The sequence below is a fragment of the Silene latifolia genome, chromosome 11 (assembly GCF_048544455.1).
Source record: "Silene latifolia isolate original U9 population chromosome 11, ASM4854445v1, whole genome shotgun sequence".
NCBI lineage: Eukaryota > Viridiplantae > Streptophyta > Magnoliopsida > Caryophyllales > Caryophyllaceae > Silene > Silene latifolia.
In genome coordinates, this window is record NC_133536.1 from 28,145,619 (window position 1) to 28,165,627 (window position 20,009).

The 20,009-nt window shown below is 41.3% G+C and overlaps 2 protein-coding genes across 2 annotated transcripts; one reads left to right on the forward strand and one right to left on the reverse strand.

Annotated features, from left to right (window-relative positions):
- The first annotated feature begins 41 nt into the window (after nucleotides 1-41).
- On the forward strand, nucleotides 42-9,957 carry LOC141613173 (cyclin-H1-1-like). Its single transcript, XM_074431913.1, has 8 exons — nucleotides 42-206; nucleotides 372-450; nucleotides 559-677; nucleotides 762-835; nucleotides 1,149-1,269; nucleotides 7,651-7,719; nucleotides 7,874-7,915; nucleotides 9,880-9,957. The coding sequence occupies exons 1-8, from the start codon at nucleotides 42-44 to the stop codon at nucleotides 9,955-9,957; spliced, it is 747 nt and encodes a 248-aa protein (XP_074288014.1).
- A 3,958-nt stretch (nucleotides 9,958-13,915) lies between these two features.
- Nucleotides 13,916-14,641, reverse strand: LOC141613174 (uncharacterized). Its single transcript, XM_074431914.1, has one exon. The coding sequence runs from the start codon at nucleotides 14,639-14,641 to the stop codon at nucleotides 13,916-13,918; it is 726 nt and encodes a 241-aa protein (XP_074288015.1).
- Nucleotides 14,642-20,009: the final 5,368 nt, after the last annotated feature.

A 20,009-nucleotide genomic window follows, 5' to 3' on the forward strand; every position in this document is an offset into this window, starting at 1 on the left:
GAGTTTCTTGTATGTGATCATTGAAAGTTGAATGAAAAACAATGGTTTCATGTTGCATCTCTTTTGTTTGTGGTAATATTCTTGCATGCATACCCACTTGCCTTCCTGTTTTTGTTTTCTATTTTGCACATAGGAAGCATCAGTCTTCGATTGATGGAGCTGATGAAATTGCATTCACTGACTGTGATCTTTGCGACCCGTGTAGTGTGTAATGCAATTCATTTTTAAAATTTGATTATTGTGCACATTTTACATTGATTTTTCAGTTTTCTTTTGGCTGGCACCTCAAAATTCTCAGAATATGTAAACTAGGCTATGTAATCCATTTTCCCACATAACAAAATGTGCATTGATATTCGGTGTTGGGGAAGTATGGTACAACTTCTTTGGAGATTGACGCTGATGTATCATTCTCTCATCCTAAACGGAAAAGGGATTCAGAAAACAATGGTAATGCTTTGATAAGATCATGTCTTTTACTCTCTCTTGAAGCTAGTTTTATAATTTATTCAATGCTATATTTCTGATGTTTTGAGGGACTTCTTTGTTTGAGCTAAGTTGATAAACATTCTAGTGCTAAACCACTCAAGGTTGAAGTTGAACGCATGTTGCATGCATTTTATGAAAACAAGATTCATGAAGTTTGCCGAGCCTTCTTTTTTCCACATAAGATTCAGGTCCGTAGTTGTGCTATGTGGCAATTTCAAGCAATTCTCTTATAATGGTTCATTATAGTTGCCTAATTTCTGGGTGGTTTTCAGGGGATTGCATTGATCTATTACAAGAGGTTTTATCTACATTGGTCAGTCATGGAGCATGATCCAAAATATGTAATGTACGATATCTAACTAGCTGTTTGTGTTTCCATTAATAACTATATTATCATCCAGAAAGATTGTCCTCTATTGTTAATATAAACAATCTTACTATAGACCCCGTTTCTACTCGGTCGTTTGAGTTGACATCACCATTTTAGGTTACTTATAGAAAGAGGACAAACAGGTTTTGGCTAAATCAAACTGGGAAATGTGGGGGAAGAAATCGTGTTGACAGCTCTAACTATCCATCACTTTTTAGTTTTATTGTTTGAAGACATGTGTAACCACTTTGTTGACTTGTAGCATCTATTCTTCTCTTTAAAATTGCAGGCTTACCTGTGTATATCTAGCTTGTAAGATAGAAGAGAATCACTCGTCTTCTGAGGACCTTGGCAAGATTATCCAGCTAGATCACCAATTGATTTTAGATATTGAGATGCTAGTCCTTCGGGTACATATGCATTCTCGGCTTTATTTCATCTTGGATCAACAAATCTTGAACAGCAAGAAGCTACCTCTTTTGGTTTGATTTCAATACTATTATGTTGACTGATACTGTCGTTTAGTACCAAAAATAAAATACCTAAGTACAACTAACAGAAGTCAGCGGTAAGTAGGGTCGATCTCCACAGGGAGGCGGTGTACTATCTATTTGTCTATTTATCTGTATAATGTCACAATGGGGGGTTTTGATTGTGTTGATTTAAACTAAAGATTAAAGCAAGGGAAATAGATGAGAGAAATTAACAATAAGAGAAGGGAAGTATGCTAGGAGTCGGTCCACCGTGGCAGCTACACTATCGGAATTACTGATGCGATTAGACTATTGATAAGAAGAGCTATGGTCGTCACCTTTCGGTCCTTAAACCGCCCTAGAGCGTAAATAGCTTAACTTTCGCCCTCACTACGATACCCTATTGTAATTAAGCAAGCCTTCCCTTCCAATCTTTCGATCCAGGTCGGGGTTAACTAGATTTAATGGTCTCCTGCATGCATTCATTTGACCTAGTAACAATTAAATTGCCTAATACAATTCCTACCGCAAGTCTAACCTATTCAAGTCAGTTAAAACATCGCTACCACGGCTTCCCTAATCCTAACATACTACGGGATTAGCTATGCATAATTAAAGGGGAAGCAAGAAATAAAGAAGAAGGAATAATAAACATTAAATTAAAAAGAAAGAAAGGAAGAAAGAATTACTGAAATAAATGATCCGGAAATGAAAGAACAAAGTAACAGTAGCAATGACCGAAGAAAAAGTAACGTGATAACTGGATGAAAAAAGGAGACTTAAATGTCGTCCTAAGCTTCCTATTTATAGGAAAATAGGATCAGCTAAACCTAATTGACGGAAACTAAGCTAAAAGCCCAACCTCGTAGCAAAATCCACTCGATCGAGTACTTAAGGCTCTCGATCGAGTGATATTCCTTAGCATTCCTCTCGATCGAGAACAATTCCTCTCGATCGAAGACTTCTTTCCCTTTAATCACTCGATCAAGAATAGGTAGCTTTCGATCGAGCAAATAGGCTCTCGATCGAATAGAAATAGTTCTCGATCGAGCACTTCTCAGCGCGTAATTCCTGCTTCGCGCAATGAACTTCAAACGGCTGCCATTCCTTCGTTACTTGGACAAATAGGGCGTGGTTGGTGGCGTTGGAAAGCTAAGAGGATAAGCTTCCACCTCCAACTGGAATCACCTTAATAACTGTTGTAGAACTCGAGATATGGCTCTTACAAGCAGGAACTAGCAAATTGAAGCACTCTCTTGGCTCGCCTAACTTCCTTACTCCAATGCGCATCTCAAAATAGTACTTCCCAAGCTCCGACTCAACTCATCTCCTAAATGCATGCGTAGGGACATGTTTTAGGCTGGATTCCGCATCTCTAAGCTCATTCCTGCAATTAATACAAGAACTTCCAAAGTATGCAATTCGTGGCATATTCGTAGCAAATAACTACTAAAATAGCATAAAGATGCGTGCAAGAATAGACTAAAAAGACTATATAAAATGCACGTATCAAATCTCCCCAAACCAAACCTTTACTCGTCCTCGAGTAAACTCAAAACTATACGCTAATGGAACGCGAAAATAACTCAGAGCTAGCTTAACTTGTCTACTTGAACCAATTTAATGCAACAAAGATTAACGATTTTAAGCTAAGCGATCAATACGCAAAACGAATTATGAGTGCATTCGAAAATATAGCCAACCTATCGACCTTGCAAGACCAACAAAATCGGACTCTCTCGTGGTCACTCTTCTCTCATGAAGCAAATGGTGAATATTTATATGTAAAAGAGAGAAGAAAGGACAGTCACTCACCTAACTGTGACCTACATAGCATGCATGCAACAAAAATGAAAGACAATTCAAGTACTAATGCACATACTCCAACCAATAATGTCCGTCACAGCCGAGGGCTTGCAAATAATTTGGGAATAGTGAGGTTCAGGTGAGAAAAGGCAAAACAAGTTATGGTAATGTGAAGGTAATAGCGTCAAGCTAGTTCTAACAGGACCATAATAAAACCATCCGGATCTCAACTGACTGAAAGACTAAGCACAAGTGCCCTTCTTTGGCACAAAACTCACTACCCAATACACAATCTCCTCAAAATGATATGAATAAAACGGAGGAGTGAGACCGTCAGAAGATAGAAATAGGCACAGACGGACTCAAAAATCAAACCAGCTAAAAAAATTTCCAAACTTTTCCTCCTCTGGTTCCTTCCTGTATACGTGATTTCTTGATTTTTTTTTTGATTTTTTTTTTCTTTTTATTCTTCACGTTTTCTTTTTCTTTCTTTTTCAAATTTTTTTCATTTCTTTTTTTTTCTTTCCTCCTTCCTTTATTTTCCAACAACTCCATACAAAAGAGATACGGCCAAACTGCAGACGAAAACTCATACCACAAGAGAACATACTAACTAGCTTGACTAGGCAGGCTTAGTTTGGGATGTAGCTAATGGGTCAAAAGGCAAATTTGGCTAATGTGGAGCTAAATGGGTGAAAAATATAAGGAAAGGGAAATTTGCAAGGCCCTCCCTACATGTGACACCAACCACGAACCCGAATATGTGCATTTTGACGAGAAATTGAATGTCATAAATGTGCAAAAGAGACGAACATGCTATGCAAGGAGTACTACTCAAAATTCCTAATGAACTGGTCATGAATGTCACCAGTTATGGGCTCTAAATCTCAGAATTTTTAAGTAGTTTGCCAATTTATAGGTCAAGTCTAAACAGTCAGCTTATATTTGAACAGAAATTCGTAGATTATGCGTATGACAAAGCTAAAAACTATCAACGGAAGTGCAAGGCTCAAGTAAATTGACAAGTTATAGTGCATTATCATCATGGAAATCTACCGTTCCGACTTAACCTATATGCTAAAATAAACGTGAAAATTTTTGAATTTTTTAAAAAAATTCAATTTTTAGGGATTTGAATTCAATTTTTAGGGATTTGAATTTTAATAAAAATGAACAACAATGCAAACATAAATGAAACGTGATAACTGAAATGCAGTAAAAACAATATGCAGACACAGATATGGATGCATAACCTCCCCAAACCAAACCGTACAATGCCCCCATTGTACCAAAACATAGAAAGGAAATGCAAACTCAAAGAGAAAGAGAGTAAATGCGGAAAACTCACAAGATGCGCGAATAAAGGGACCTCCCCAAACCGACCATGAAATGAGAGGTTGCTAAGGACCCGGAAAACCGTCTCAGGAAGCTAATCCAAGTCAACACGTGAAAGGGCATCCAAAATCAGCTCGATCGAAGAGAATTGTGGTCGATCAAGTGGTTTCTCATCTTGCAGGTGGTCGATCGAGTAGATGAAATGCTCGATCGAATGGATTTGGCAGCAAAAGTGCTCGATCGAGTACAAAAAGTACTCGATCGAGTGATCCTCAGCGTAATTCCTGCAAAACGCAATAAAAACAGCCCGCAACTAACAAAAACAAGCTTAACTGAGACCGTCTACGGTATAAAAACCATTTATTACAACTGAAATAAAATAAAGATGCAAAATAAAATCGCCGGGTTGCCTCCCGGGTAGCGCTAGCTTCAGTCAGGTCCCAGCTCGACCTTCTTTTCTTCAAGCTTCTCTAATTAGTCACAATCAAAACAGCTCAAAGCGCGCAGCATTAGATCGTACATCTGCGCATGTGCTACACAACAGCATAAGTAGCACAAAAGTGGAATACAGAAATAGGAATTAAAATTAAACAACCGTTTAAGTCTAACAAATTTCCTATGAGCGCTCCTAAATTTATCCACAAAATATAGGAGCGTGGGAGCAATTGACAATAAAGTGGGGTTCCATTTCAGATTAACAAAATTAAAATGATACGGACGGTGAAAAATCCTTAAATTATACGACCTACTGGGAAGGGGCAAAGCATTGGGATGCGCAGCAAAAATCAACTGAGGCAATTTACTATTAAAACAAACAATAGATAACTTATCGTTTACTACCTCGAGTCGGTCACTCTCAATGACGGAGTCATTGACAAAGGAAGATATTACCTCTTCCGTGCTAGGAGCAATTACCGACTCAGCTGCCTCTTTGACACCCTCCTTAGTAGAATTCAGCCCGTAAATCGCAGCCTCGAGTGCATCCAACTCGGCCTTGAATAGGGGAGACTCACAGTATCCATTATCATCGTCAAAATCGTCATCCAAAATAACCCCAAGTGACGAATCAAAGCTCCCAATGGCCAAATCAGTCGATCGAGCAGAATAGCAACTCGATCGACCAATTTCCTCCTGAATTCCACTCGATCGAGTGGAATAATCACTCGATCGAGCACCTTCTTCTGGGAATTCACTCGATCGACTAATATAAGTCACTCGATCGAGTGATTCTTCCTGGACAGGGCTGAAATCTTCGCGTGAGGCATTGAAATATGATAGAAACTCATCATCCGAGTCATAGAGGTCATCCTCAGCATTGGGCAACACGGTTTCCTCAGGGGAAAAACCGCTCTCAGCAAGGTATACCTCTTCTTCTTGCATCTCAGCTGCTAACTGAGCACCTACAAACTCGAGCTCAAGGAATCGAGCGTCCATATTTTTATTTCTCTCTTGCATTTGTGATACAAGCGTTACCATTGAATATGTCCACTCCGCGATCTCTTCTAGCTCCATCTCAGCTGCTAACTGAGCAACTACAGACTCGAGCCTATCAAAACAGCACTCAAGGAAAAAGATCAGAACGACCTCAAGGGAAAAATCCCCTGAGGCTAAAAACAGATAAAATTTAAACAAATAAATAAATAGATTGCCTCCCCGGCAACGGCGCCAAAATTTGATACTGTCGTTTAGTACCAAAAATAAAATACCTAAGTACAACTAACAGAAGTCAGCGGTAAGTAGGGTCGATCTCCACAGGGAGGCGGTGTACTATCTATTTGTCTATTTATCTGTATAATGTCACAATGGGGGGTTTTGATTGTGTTGATTTAAACTAAAGATTAAAGCAAGGGAAATAGATGAGAGAAATTAACAATAAGAGAAGGGAAGTATGCTAGGAGTCGGTCCACCGTGGCAGCTACACTATCAGAATTACTGATGCGATTAGACTATTGATAAGAAGAGCTATGGTCGTCACCTTTCGGTCCTTAAACCGCCCTAGAGCGTAAATAGCATAACTTTCGCCCTCACTATGATACCCTATTGTAATTAAGCAAGCCTTCCCTTCCAATCTTTCGATCCAGGTCGGGGTTAACTAGATTTAATGGTCTCCTGCATGCATTCATTTGACCTAGTAACAATTAAATTGCCTAATACAATTCCTACCGCAAGTCTAACCTATTCAAGTCAGTTAAAACATCGCTACCACGACTTCCCTAATCCTAACATACTATGGGATTAGCTATGCATAATTAAAGGGGAAGCAAGAAATAAAGAAGAAGGAATAATAAACATTAAATTAAAAAGAAAGAAAGGAAGAAAGAATTACTGAAATAAATGATCCGGAAATGTAAGAACAAAGTAACAGTAGCAATGACCGAAGAAAAAGTAACGTGATAACTGGATGAAAAAAGGAGACTTAAATGTCGTCCTAAGCTTCCTATTTATAGGAAAATAGGATTAGCTAAACCTAATTGACGGAAACTGAGCTAAAAGCCCAACCCCGTAGCAAAATCCACTCGATCGAGTACTTAAGGCTCTCGATCGAGTGATATTCCTTAGCATTCCTCTCGATCGAGAACAATTCCTCTCGATCGAGGACTTCTTTCCCTTTAATCACTCGATCAAGAATAGGTAGCTTTCGATCGAGCAAATGGGCTCTTGATCGAATAGAAATAGTTCTTGATCGAGCACTTCTCAGCGCGTAATTCCTGCTTCGCGCACTGAACTTCAAACGGCTGCCATTCCTTCGTTACTTGGACAAATAGGGCGTGGTTGGTGGCGTTGGAAAGCTAAGAGGATAATCTTTCACCTCCAACTGTAATCACCTTAATAAATGTTGTAGAACTCGAGATATGGCTCTTACAATCAGGAACTAGCAAATTGAAGCACTCTCTTGGCTCGCCTAACTTCCTTACTCCAATGCGCATCTCAAAATAGTACTTCCCAAGCTCCGACTCAACTCATCTCCTAAATGCATGCGTAGGGACATGTTTTAGGCTGGATTCCGCATCTCTAAGCTCATTCCTGCAATTAATACAAGACCTTCCAAAGTATGCAATTCGGGGCATATTCGTAGCAAATAACTACTAAAATAGCATAAAGATGCGTGCAAGAATAGACTAAAAAGACTATATAAAATGCACGTATCATTGACTTATGTGTAACCTTTCTTCACAGAGTTTAGGATTTGATCTAATTGTTTACACACCGTACCGCTCAATTGAACGGTTTATTGACGATATGGAGGTATGTTCAATTACAAATCTTTTGGTTGACGTGTTTTTGTCAAAGTGTGACCCTTGCAGTGCAGTTTTTGATATTTCATTCAGCTGCCTTGACAGTTTGACATTCTGTCTTTGTGAAAATTTGATTTAAGAAAGTTTGATTTTGTTTTTTCTAGGACTTTTGCTATTCAACAGGTGGCCAAATGGACTTGTTAAAGGTATTAAGAACTTTTACTTCTAAAGATGCATCCCTTTTTGGTCTTCATTATAATATATTTCTTGTATGAACATTTGCATCTTTTTACTTTATAATCATATGCTGAAAGATATCAGGAAATCTTTTTTATCTTCAATGTGTGTGTAAATTCTTGATATCATTTTCTGAGACTGTATTAGTGACGTTTAATGAATGGCTAGCTAATCCTGTGATTACTTTACTCAATAGGAGCTTCTTTCACAAAGTAGGTGATAGAATACTAGGGCTGATGTGATTGGTGAGTTGTTAGAGTAGTATATTGATATCCACAAAATAGGTGCTACAATTAGGTGATTGAACTCAATAGTGCTTCTTTACTCAATGTACTTCCCCATCATTTTTGAATGGCCGGTTCGCCTAGTTGTATGACACAAATGACTCTGTAATGGTTGATGTATTTTGTCATCGTAATTTTTAGCTGACCAGTGGCCATCGAGTTCCTTGATGCATGTTATAATGAATGGTCCTGCAATGATTGAGTGTATGCCTACTAATATTTCTACATATATACGGACGGATACCCTCTTAATTCTTTATGGCATATATGTCCCAACACTTAGTCCTTTTCTCTTTGCCATAGTTATGGATGAGTTGACGAGGGATATTCAGGACAACATCCCTTAGTGTATGATGTTTGCTGATGATATTGTGTTGATTGATGAGACGAAAGAGGGGTGGAGAGAAAGTTGGAATTGTGGAGGCAGACTTTAGAGACTCGTGGGTTTAGGTTGAGCAAGAGTAAGACTGAGTATTTGAGGTGTCCGTTCACTAAAGTGGCGGGGTTGAGATCGACAGATGCGGGGAGTATTATTTTTGATGGGAATGTTGTTGAGGGGTCAGATTTCTTCAGATATCTAGGATCTATTATTAAAAATGATGGGGAGTTAGACAGAGATGTGGCTCACAGAATTAAAGCGGGATGGTTGAAATGGAAGGGTGCTTCGGGGTTTTTATGCGATAAAGATATGCCCCAAAGATTAAAGGGGAAATTTTATCGCACGACAATTAGGCATGCCTTACTTTACGGTTCCGAGTGTTGAGATGGATGTGCGGACATACAAGGAAAGATCGATTAAGGAATGGGGTGATTAAGGAAAAGGTAAAAGTGGCGCCAATAGAGGACAAGATGATGGAAAACCGACTAAGATGATTTGGCCAAGTGAGAAGGAGACCTATGGATGCACCAGTTAGGAGGTCGGAGACTTGGAGAACGGAAAATGTCCCTAGAGGTAGAGGAAGACCGAGACAGACTTGGTTGAGAGTGATAGAGCACGATATGAGATTTCTGGAGCTTCAGGAGAGTATGGTGACGGAGAGGGCACAATGGAGGGAGAGGATACATGTTGATTTCTAGTATTTGATATTTTTTTGATATATTTAGTGTTTTTATTTAATTTAATTAAATTATTTGTTCTTCTCTCTTTTATTACATTTCTTTACCGACCACTTTCTTATATATTTTATTTGGTTTACTTTTAAGGCATTCCGGATCCTTAATTCTATTTCGGTTTTCAAAATCGTTTTAATCTTTTATCTCGATTTAAATTTTAAGTTTTTATAAAAGAAATCTGAAATTCGATTTTAAAACCTGTAAGTTTACGTTGACTTTCCATTACATTTTCGCTCCCCTTTTGTTTTTCATTTTCCCTTTTCTATTCACTTTTTGAGGTGTGTGTTGACTGCCTTCACCTATGGATGGTTCTAAAGGATGATTCATATCAGCCGACCCCAAATCATTTTGAGATTAAGGCTTTGTTGTTGTTGTTGTTGTTGTTGTTGTTGTTGTTGTTCCTCTCTTTTGCGATTCTGCCTCTATGTTCATGGTTTATATATGTATATTAATATTAGTTGAATAGATTTATCTGGAATTTTTTTTGAGAACTAGTTTATTTGGAATTGTTATCCCTTTGTAAGGATTACTTCCAGAATTTGCATCAAAAGTCATTCCTTGAAGCAGACAAGCAGATAAAGCCATGCTTACAGAAAATCTTTTCTGCTATGTAATTGTCGTATGGCTGTATGGGGTATTACTCATCCCGGAATTATCTTGCTGCAAGCTTCTTACCGGAGGATATTCAGAAGTGAAATATCATCAATGTGCGATTTCACTCTGGATGAGTGGATGTTTTTTAGAAGTTCTGATTAGATGACAAATTGCCGTGAAATAAGAAGTGTATTCTCATCATATAAGGAGCTTTCCTGCTTAAACTAAAAATCCATTCATCTGTATTGTGGTCTTTGCTATTGTGATTGTGGTCCTTGGAAGATATATTGTTAATAAGATTGTTTAGGTTAAACGTGTGTCTTGCCTTTCATTAATCAATCATAGAGTATTTATACATTATGAGACGGGACAAAGCCCATAAGAATTACGAGACCTAAGCCGGCCCTAATACCCCCCCTTAAACTGGAGCATGGAGATCAAGAATGCCCAGTTTACGAAGAAGAAAGTCAAACTGTGAGGAAGCCAAGGCTTTGGTAAAAATGTCGGCAAGCTGCAAATGGGTGGCAACATGAAACGGCCGAATCAGGCCATCAGAGATAGCGTCGCGAATGAAGTGACAATCAACTTCTATATGTTTCGTCCTCTCGTGAAAAACGGGGTTCTGAGCAAGACCGAGCGCGGATTTACTATCAGAATGAAGGTGCAAAGGCCGCGAAACAGTGACCCCAAGACTGGAAAATAAACCAACGAGCCACTTTAACTCGCAAAGAACAGCTGTCATGGATCGGTATTCGGCTTCAGCTGATGACAGAGACACAGTGGGTTGCTTTTTGGTTTTCCAGGAAATGGGGGAATCACCCAGGAAGACAATCCAACCAGAAACAGAACGACGAGTCAAAGGGCATCCGGCGTAGTCCGAATCACACCACCCAGAGATATTAAGAGTGCTATCAGATCGTAATAGAATGCCTTGACCCGGTTTACCTTTAAGATACCGAACTACGCGAAGAGCTGCATCCATATGCTCCTTACGTGGCTGGTGTAAGAATTGGGATAAAATATGAACAGCATATGAGAGATCGGGACGAGTAACCGCAAGATATACCAATCGACCCACGAGACGCCTATAAGGCTCGCAATCAGCAAGTGGCGCGCCCTTAGCTAAACCGAGCTGATGATTTTGCTCGAGAGGAGTAGCTACGGGTTTAGCGCCTAATAACCCAGTCTCCGAAATGATATCGAGAGCATATTTGCGCTGGCAAAGATAAATACCCTCGGAGTTGCGGGCTACTTCAATGCCCAGAAAATATTTCAAAATACCGAGATCCTTCATATGAAAACAAGTACCCAGATATTCTTTGAAAGAAGCAATGGCAGCTGAATTATTGCCAGCAATAACGAGATCATCCACATAAACAAGAACATGGAGACATACCTCGTCTTTGGAATAAGTGAATAAAGAATAATCAGAATAGGACTGAACAAAGCCGTAGTCCCGTAAAGCAGCTCCCAATTTTGCGAACCAACAACGCGGTGCCTGACGGAGACCATATAGAGACTTGCGCAAACGACAGACCTTACCTTCCTTACCCTTGCTAAAACCAGGAGGTAATTTCATATAGACCTCTTCAGACAAATCGCCGTGCAAGAAAGCATTGTGCACGTCCATTTGATGAAGTTCCCAGTTATTAATAGCGGCAACGGCAAGCAAAGTACGGATCGTAACCATCTTAACAACAGGGGCAAATGTTTCGCCATAGTCAATACCTGCAACCTGATGATTGCCAAAAATAACCAACCTTGCTTTAAAACGCTCAACACTGCCATCAGATTTATATTTGATCTTGTAAACCCAACGACAGCCAAGAGCTTTCTTATTCGGAGGAAGGTCTGTGAGCTCCCAAGTGCCATTATTTTCGAGGGCGGTAATCTCATCTTGCATTGCCTTACACCATTGCGGGTCCGTTATAGCAACACGAAAATTAAGTGGTTCAACACCCGCTGTAATTGCTGCAAGAAACTGACGATGCCGAGACGAAAATTTACCGCAACTAAGATAATTAGTAAGGGCATAGGGAGTACCTGAGGAAGAGGATGGAGTACGCGGTGAGTCGGGGGGCGTGAGGGCAGATGCAGTGGTAGTTTCAACAACATAGTCATTGAGGTGAGGAGGTGGGCGTTTTGCCCACTTACCACGACCAAGGACACTAGGAGTAGCAGGCGGATCACGTGCCGGGTCGGATGAAGGGACCTCCTGGTTACCTGTACCATTTCCTATATCAACAGAAGCACCATTAACCGGATCCTCCATGTTACCCGTAACATTACCTGTCCCACTAGCCGAAGGCACCTCATCAATGCCCGCATCAACACACGGGGAGGAAACATCATCCACGGGACACATCTCAGCCGGTTCAAAAACGGTATCATCCGTCACCGGGCCACTAGCATCGGTGTCATATGGAAAATGATTTTCATAAAAAGAAACATCCCGAGAGACAAAGAAATCCCCGGTCGCTATATCATAAACCTTCCACCCTTTTTTGTTATAGGGATACCCCACAAAAAGACATTTGCGACTCCGTTTAGCGAATTTATTACCCCGAGCCCTTTGATCATGTACGAAGCATAAGCACCCGAAAACACGTAAATTAATGTAAGAGGGAGCCACACCAAACAAAATTTCAAAGGGAGACTTATTTTGGAGCAACAAAGAAGGGGTCCGATTAATTAAGTATGCGGAAGTTAAGACACACTCGCCCCAAAAAGATAGCGGTAAATGTCCCTGAAACATAAGTGCACGGGCAACATTCAATATATGCCGATGTTTGCGCTCAACACGGCCATTTTGCTGAGGTGTACCAACACAAGAGGTGCGAAATAAAATACCATTTTGTGAAAAATAACGCTCCAAGGGCCGAAATTCGGTCCCATTATCTGATTGAACTACTTTAACACGTTTGGAGAATTGATTGTCAACCATATTAAAGAAGTTCATAAACATTTCCGGTACCTCAGTTTTATCGACTAGCAAATACACCCAAACCGCGCGAGAACAATCATCAACGATAGTTAAAAAATATTTTGCACCACAAGACGAGGGAATACTATAGGGACCCCATAAATCACAATGTATCAAATCGAAAATAGCAGCAGCCTTATTATCATTCAAATTGAAACTTGTCCGAGTTTGTTTAGCCAAGTGACAAACGTCACAAACATGTTCAGAAACAGAAGAAGAATTACGAACAAAGGGAATTAATTTAACTACTTTGTGCGACGGGTGTCCAAGCCGTCTATGCCATAAGTCAAGCGAATCATCAATGCTCACCCGATGTACCGCCGGTCTTGACACCTCACGCAAATAATATAGCCCATCCCGTAACTCACCGACTCCAATCCTCGTCCTCAAAGAATGGTCCTGAATGTGACAAGCATGGTTAGTAAAATTGACGACACACGCAGAAGCATTAATTAATTGGGACACGGAAATGAGATTGCACGTGAGATTAGGAACAAACAAAACATCATGAAGAATTAAAGAGCTATTTAAATGAACCGTCCCAGCAAGCCGAGCAAGAACCGTCTGCCCATTAGGAAGACTAATAGGACGAGATGGTACCGAACGAGACTCACGAAGCCACCGGACATCACCTGTGACATGATGGGATGCTCCCGTATCAATAATCCAGTCGGAGGACATACCACTTAAACGGTCATGAGAAGAAGCACCGGGCTCGGAAATAAACGCATTGACACGGGCTGGTTGTTTGGCAGCAGCTATACGAGCAGTCCGAGCACGCATATCCTCCAAAGTGCGCGGACGATCAGGGCCCCACCAGTCCGGGAATTTCTGACTTTTGATGAAGCAGTCTTGGACATCATGACCCGGGCGATCTGAGGAACATTTCAGTTTCGTCGCTCCTGCCGTTCCTCGCTCACGAAGTGCACGCCGCGATCGATGTAGTGGAAGAACCCGAATCCTTTCGAAGAGCAAAGGCCATAACTTCCGTTGGATCAGCCGTAGGAACATCCTCTCGCTTTTAATCGTTCTTCCTGAAGCACTACCTGGTAAGCGCGATTAAGGGACGGCAGAGGATCCAACGCCAATTGATTGGAGCGAATAGTGCTATAAAGGGAAGCATCGAGACCCATGAAGAATTTATGGAGACGCTCCATTTCCTGGCGCGCAAGTGCCTCCTTCGCAATGCCACAGGTGCAATGACCGCATTTACAGGCAAGGAGCGGTTCATGAGCAGCGATGGCCTCCCACAAAGCCTTCAAATTTCCGTAATAAGTCGTCACAGTCATGCCCTTTGTCTGTTTGCAGTCATTAAGTTGCGCTTTGAGCGATTGAATTTTAGAACCGTCAATAACAGAGAACCGTTCTTCTAATTCCTTCCATAAAACCGACGCATCCTCACTATAAGAGATGCTATCGCGAATAGACGAGTCCACCGAGTGCATTATCCATTGTACAACAGTGCAATGAACTACCTCCCACTGATCAAGGAGGAATTTATCAGTTGGCTTAGCAATAGTACCGTCACAAAAACCGAATTTGCGTCTCGATTTAAGAGACATACGCATAGAACGACGCCATTCTTCATAATTGTCGCTTCGGAGTTTGATGTGGGTAATAGTTTGTCCGGGTCCTTCTTGATTAGCAAGGGAAAAAGGAGATAGAGGATCGATTTTAGGATCGGAAGAGGAAGCGGAAGTGGGGATGACGTCCTGTGTCATCGTGAAGAAGAGCACAGAGACGTATTAGGGTAGGCGTGTTGTTTGATAAACCCCTGATACCATGTTAATAAGATTGTTTAGGTTAAACGTGTGTCTTGCCTTTCATTAATCAATCATAGAGTATTTATACATTATGAGACGGGACAAAGCCCATAAGAATTACGAGACCTAAGCCGGCCCTAATATATATATATTTTGCAAGTAGAGGTTATTGAAATAGATGGATCCTTTGTCCAACAGCAAGGGGACATGGGTGATTTTCTGCTATAAAGGGATTTAAAAAAAAAATGTGATAAGGAGAGGTAAAATTAGAAGAATTTTTGTTTGTTAAGACTTCTTGTAATGCTCCCTCCTTTGTAATTAATTACAAGTAAATTTAAGGCAGGCTGAGAAGGAGGTAATGTTTCAGCATACGATTCCCTAAAGAAATAGCCATAGGACTTACACATCTTTTTATGAACTAAACCATATAAACTATCCTGTTGAATCAATTTTGTTTTTGTCTTAAAAATGAGTTTCAAGTTTGGTGGGTTTTGCTCGTAATTTTTCCTTGCAGTTGGCACTGGCCGCGCTTCGTAGAGCAAATAATGAGCTCAGAGTTCTTGATTTTGAAAGGTGCTTCACTTTTATTGTCATTGCAATTTTTTGCTTCACATTGTGAGAACTGAACCAAGCCCTTGATGCTTTTGATTATTTGGTACGAATAAATAAGTAGTAATCTTTTGATAATGTTATTATTAGGCAAGAATATTGGGTGATTAGTTATACACAATATTATTGCCTTTATTTTAGCAATTAGCTCCTTGATTCTAGTCGGAAATTATGGTAACACCTTACTGTTACCCTATCTTTTGTATTATAAATACTCTTTGCATAATGAATAACAAATCATACGTTGCTTCTCTTATTCCTTTCTCGTCTCTGCCTCACGCTTCTAACATGGTATCGAGCAAGGTTTAAACCCTAAAAACTACAAAAAATTTCCATTTTTTTCCTCCTTGTCATGTCTGGCGGAGGTGTTCCTTTGACGGACAATTCCGTCTCAAAAATTGATCCTCTATCCCCTTTCTATCTCGGTTCGGGTGACTTACCCAGCCTAAAACTATCTACCATTCTTTTGAATCATCAAAACTATGATAATTGGAGTCGGTCGATGCGTATGTCGTTAAAATCCCGACGAAAATTTGGGTTCTGTGAAGGCTCGATTAAGAAGCCAACTGACGAGTCCTTATTAGGGCAGTGGGAGGTTGTCCATTGCACGATCGTTTCGTGGCTACGGGCGACAATCGATCCTTCTGTTCTCGAAAGCGTACCCTATGTGGAAGATGCTGCGGCTATGTGGAGCGACTTGGAGGAACGATTTGCTGTTGTTGACGGTACGTCCGTTCATTCCTTGAAAACCGAACTCGGTGAATGTCGACAAACAAAAGGTATGTTTGTTACCCAATACAATGGCAAATTGAAGTCGTTGTGGGATGCGCTCTCTATACATGAACCTCCTTTTGCCTGTGAATGCGGTAAATGCACTTGCGATATTGCTGGCAAAGCTATTAAGCGACTCGATAATGAACGATTACATCAATTTTTTATGGGACTAGACCGTAGTTTATATGGTGCCCTTCGTAATCAACAATTTCAACTCGACCCGCTCCCTACCCTTAATCGTGGCTATCACTCGGCCCTTCAAACCGAACGCCTATTACAGGCTGACACCCCTGCCGACACCTCTGATGTCATGGCGTATGCGGTTCCTTCCGCTACTCGGACACCTGATGAATGGAAGGCCATTCGCGAAAAAGAAAAACCTGAGCGTCGTAAATTATTTTGTTCCCACTGTGATATACATGGTCATGATCTTAGCTCCTGTTTTATTAAAAGTGGTAAATTTCCGGATTGGTGGGGGAGTCGGCCCCGTACTTTGGCCGAATTACGCCGCAGCAGGAAGGGTTCGAGTACCGGTTCTAGTGGCGGTTTGGGTTCTGGTTCGAGTAAGGGAGCGGGTTCTGGTATAGGCTCGAGTTCTGAAGGCACGGTTCATGCTAATGCTCTTCACGCTATTCCTTCGGATCGGTTATCTGGTACGTGCGTTTCTTGGATTATAGATACCGGTGCCTCTAATCATGTCACAGGTGATCTCTCCTTATTTACAGATAATTTCGTTATCCCACCTCGTGCCGTGGGATTGCCTAACGGGAAGCGGATAATGGCCTCTCAAATGGGCACTGTGCGAATTTCCAATGATATAGTATTGCGGCGGGTCTTATTTGTTCCTCATTTGACCTGTCACTTAATTTCCGTTTCTCAATTAATAACTGATTATGATTACATTGTGCAATTTACAAAAAATAATTGTCTTATTCAGGACCGTTCCTCGAGGAAGATGATTGGAGTTTGTGAGCTTCGGGATGGACTGTTTCTCTTATCTTCAAAGGACTCGGCTGCCTTGGTCCACACGGTTGACACGTCTGGTTCGTTTGAGCTCTGGCATCAAAGACTCGGCCATCCGGGTAGCAATGTGGTCAAATTTTTACCTATGGCTCATTCTTTTTCAGTTAATAAAAACTTGGTGTGTGATGTGTGCCACCGAGCAAAACAAACCCGAGCTAGCTTTAATTTAAGCGAGAATATTGCAGACGATATTTTTAGTTTGGTTCATTGTGATCTTTGGGGGCCGTATCGTGCTCTTTCTACATGTGGTGCTAAGTACTTTCTTACCATTGTGGATGATTGTTCCCGTTCAGTTTGGGTCTATTTACTACTAGCAAAGACCGAAGTCACTAGTGTGTTTATGCAATTTTTGTCTATGGTCCACACACAATTTTCGAAACAGGTGAAAGTGGTGCGGAGTGATAATGGGACGGAGTTCAATCACATGGCGGATTATTTCTTACAACAGGGCATTCAGTTCCAAACTTCTTGCGTTGGCACGCCCCAACAAAATGGGCGTGTCGAACGTAAACATCGGCATATTCTGAATGTGGCTCGTGCCTTACTTTTTCAGGGACACCTTCCGAAGAAATTTTGGGGAGAATGCGTTCTTACAGCTGCCTATCTTATTAATCGCACTCCCTCTAAACTCCTTGATCATAAAACGCCGTATGAGGTTTTGTTTGGCTCACCTCCGTCTTATCAAAATATGAGGGTCTTCGGTTGCATTTGCTATACCCATAATCAACAATATCGGGGCGATAAATTTGAACCCCGCAGTAAGAAGTGCATTTTTCTCGGATATCCGCACAATAAAAAGGGTTGGAAAGTCCTTGATATTGAGACCGGAACTATATTTGTATCCCGTGACGTCGTTTTTCATGAAGATACATTCCATACTTTCACTGATGTAGCTCGTCCCCTTATTTCAAACCCTCCCATTCATGATGATGAACCCATCTCTGATGAGCAGCCGAGTGCTCCTGAAACTGCCGCCGTGGATACCCCACCTGTCACGCCGGACTCTAACACTCCCACCACTCCCGACACTCCCTTCTCCGGCCCTGTTTCTGACGAAGACACACCCACGTCTGCTGCCATGGACCCGCCTAGTCCAGTTGGTCGCGGGTTTCGTGTCAAAATTCCAAATTCGCGATTGCAAGGCTATGTTCTTACCTCCATAAACAGTCCATCTTCTCCCGACTCACCCGCATCTCCGTCATCTACCTCAGGTACACCTTATACTTTAACTAATTTTGTAAATTGCAATAAGTTTTCTCCCCGGCATAAGCATTTTCTCGATGCCATCACAATGGGGGTTGAACCCCCTTCCTTCAAAATTGCTATTCAAAATGATGGGTGGTGTCAAGCAATGAAGGATGAGATCGATGCTCTTGAATCCAATGGTACTTGGGAGCTCACTAATTTGCCTCCTAATAAGAAAGCTCTCGGGTGTCGTTGGGTTTATAAAATAAAATACAAGTCGGATGGGTCGGTTGAGCGTTTGAAGGCTCGACTCGTTGTCTTTGGCAATCATCAGGTCGAGGGCATTGATTATGGTGAGACATTCGCTCCAGTTGTCAAAATGGTTACCATTCGTACATTCTTAGCTGTTGCAGCTGTAAAAAATTGGGAGTTACATCAGATGGATGTTCACAATGCCTTTTTACACGGGGATTTGGATGAGGAGGTATATATGAAATTACCACCGGGTTTTAATCGTGGACATGACGGTCAGGTTTGTCGCTTAAAAAAGTCTCTTTATGGACTTCGTCAAGCCCCGCGTTGCTGGTTCGCCAAACTAGCTACCGCCCTTCGTGAGTATGGATTTCGAAAGTCCTACTCCGATTATTCCCTCTTTACTTATTGCGTTGACACTACTCGTTTACATGTTCTAATTTATGTGGACGATTTAGTGATTGCGGGAAATGACTCAATGGCTATTTCTGCTTTCAAAGATTACTTGCACAGGTGCTTTAAAATGAAAGATTTAGGACCTCTCAAGTATTTTCTCGGCCTTGAGGTTGCTCGAAATTCGGATGGTATTTTTCTCAATCAACGCAAGTATGCTCTTGATATCATTACTGAGATGGGTCTCTTGGGTGCGAAACCTGCCTCTACACCTATGGACACCGATCACAAGCTTGCCGTCACCGATAGCCCTTTCTTGGACGATCCAGAACGCTATAGGCGTCTCATTGGACGGCTCGTTTACTTGGCCGTCACACGCTCCGACTTATCCTTTTCTGTTCATGTCTTGTCCCAATTCCTCACTAAGCCTCAGACTGCTCAGATGGATGCTGCTATGCGTGTTGTGCGCTATCTTAAGGGTAGCCCTGGCCAAGGTGTTTTCCTTAAAGCTAAGAGCTCATTCGAAGTCTCTGGATGGTGCGACTCGGATTGGGGTACCTGCCCTCTGTCTCGCCGGTCAGTCACGGGCTGGTTCGTTTTTCTAGGGGATTCTCCCGTATCATGGAAGACAAAAAAACAACATACGGTCTCTTTGTCATCTGCTGAAGCCGAGTATCGCTCCATGGCAGTCATCGTGTGCGAACTCAAGTGGCTTAAAGGATTGTTATCTTGCCTTGACGTACCTATTTCCGCTCCTATGAAACTATTTTGTGATAGTCAATCTGCGATACATTTGGCTCAAAATCCGGTCTTTCATGAGCGTACCAAACATATCGAGATTGATTGCCATTTCGTTCGGGATGCTATTACTGATGGCCTTGTTCTCCCGTCTCATGTCTCTACAAATGAGCAAGTCGCGGATATTTTTACCAAGCCCTTGGGCGTTCGTCAATTTCAGTATTTACGGCGCAAACTGGGCATTCTCGACCTTCATGCTCCAGTTTGAGGGGGGTATTAGGCAAGAATATTGGGTGATTAGTTATACACAATATTATTGCCTTTATTTTAGCAATTAGCTCCTTGATTCTAG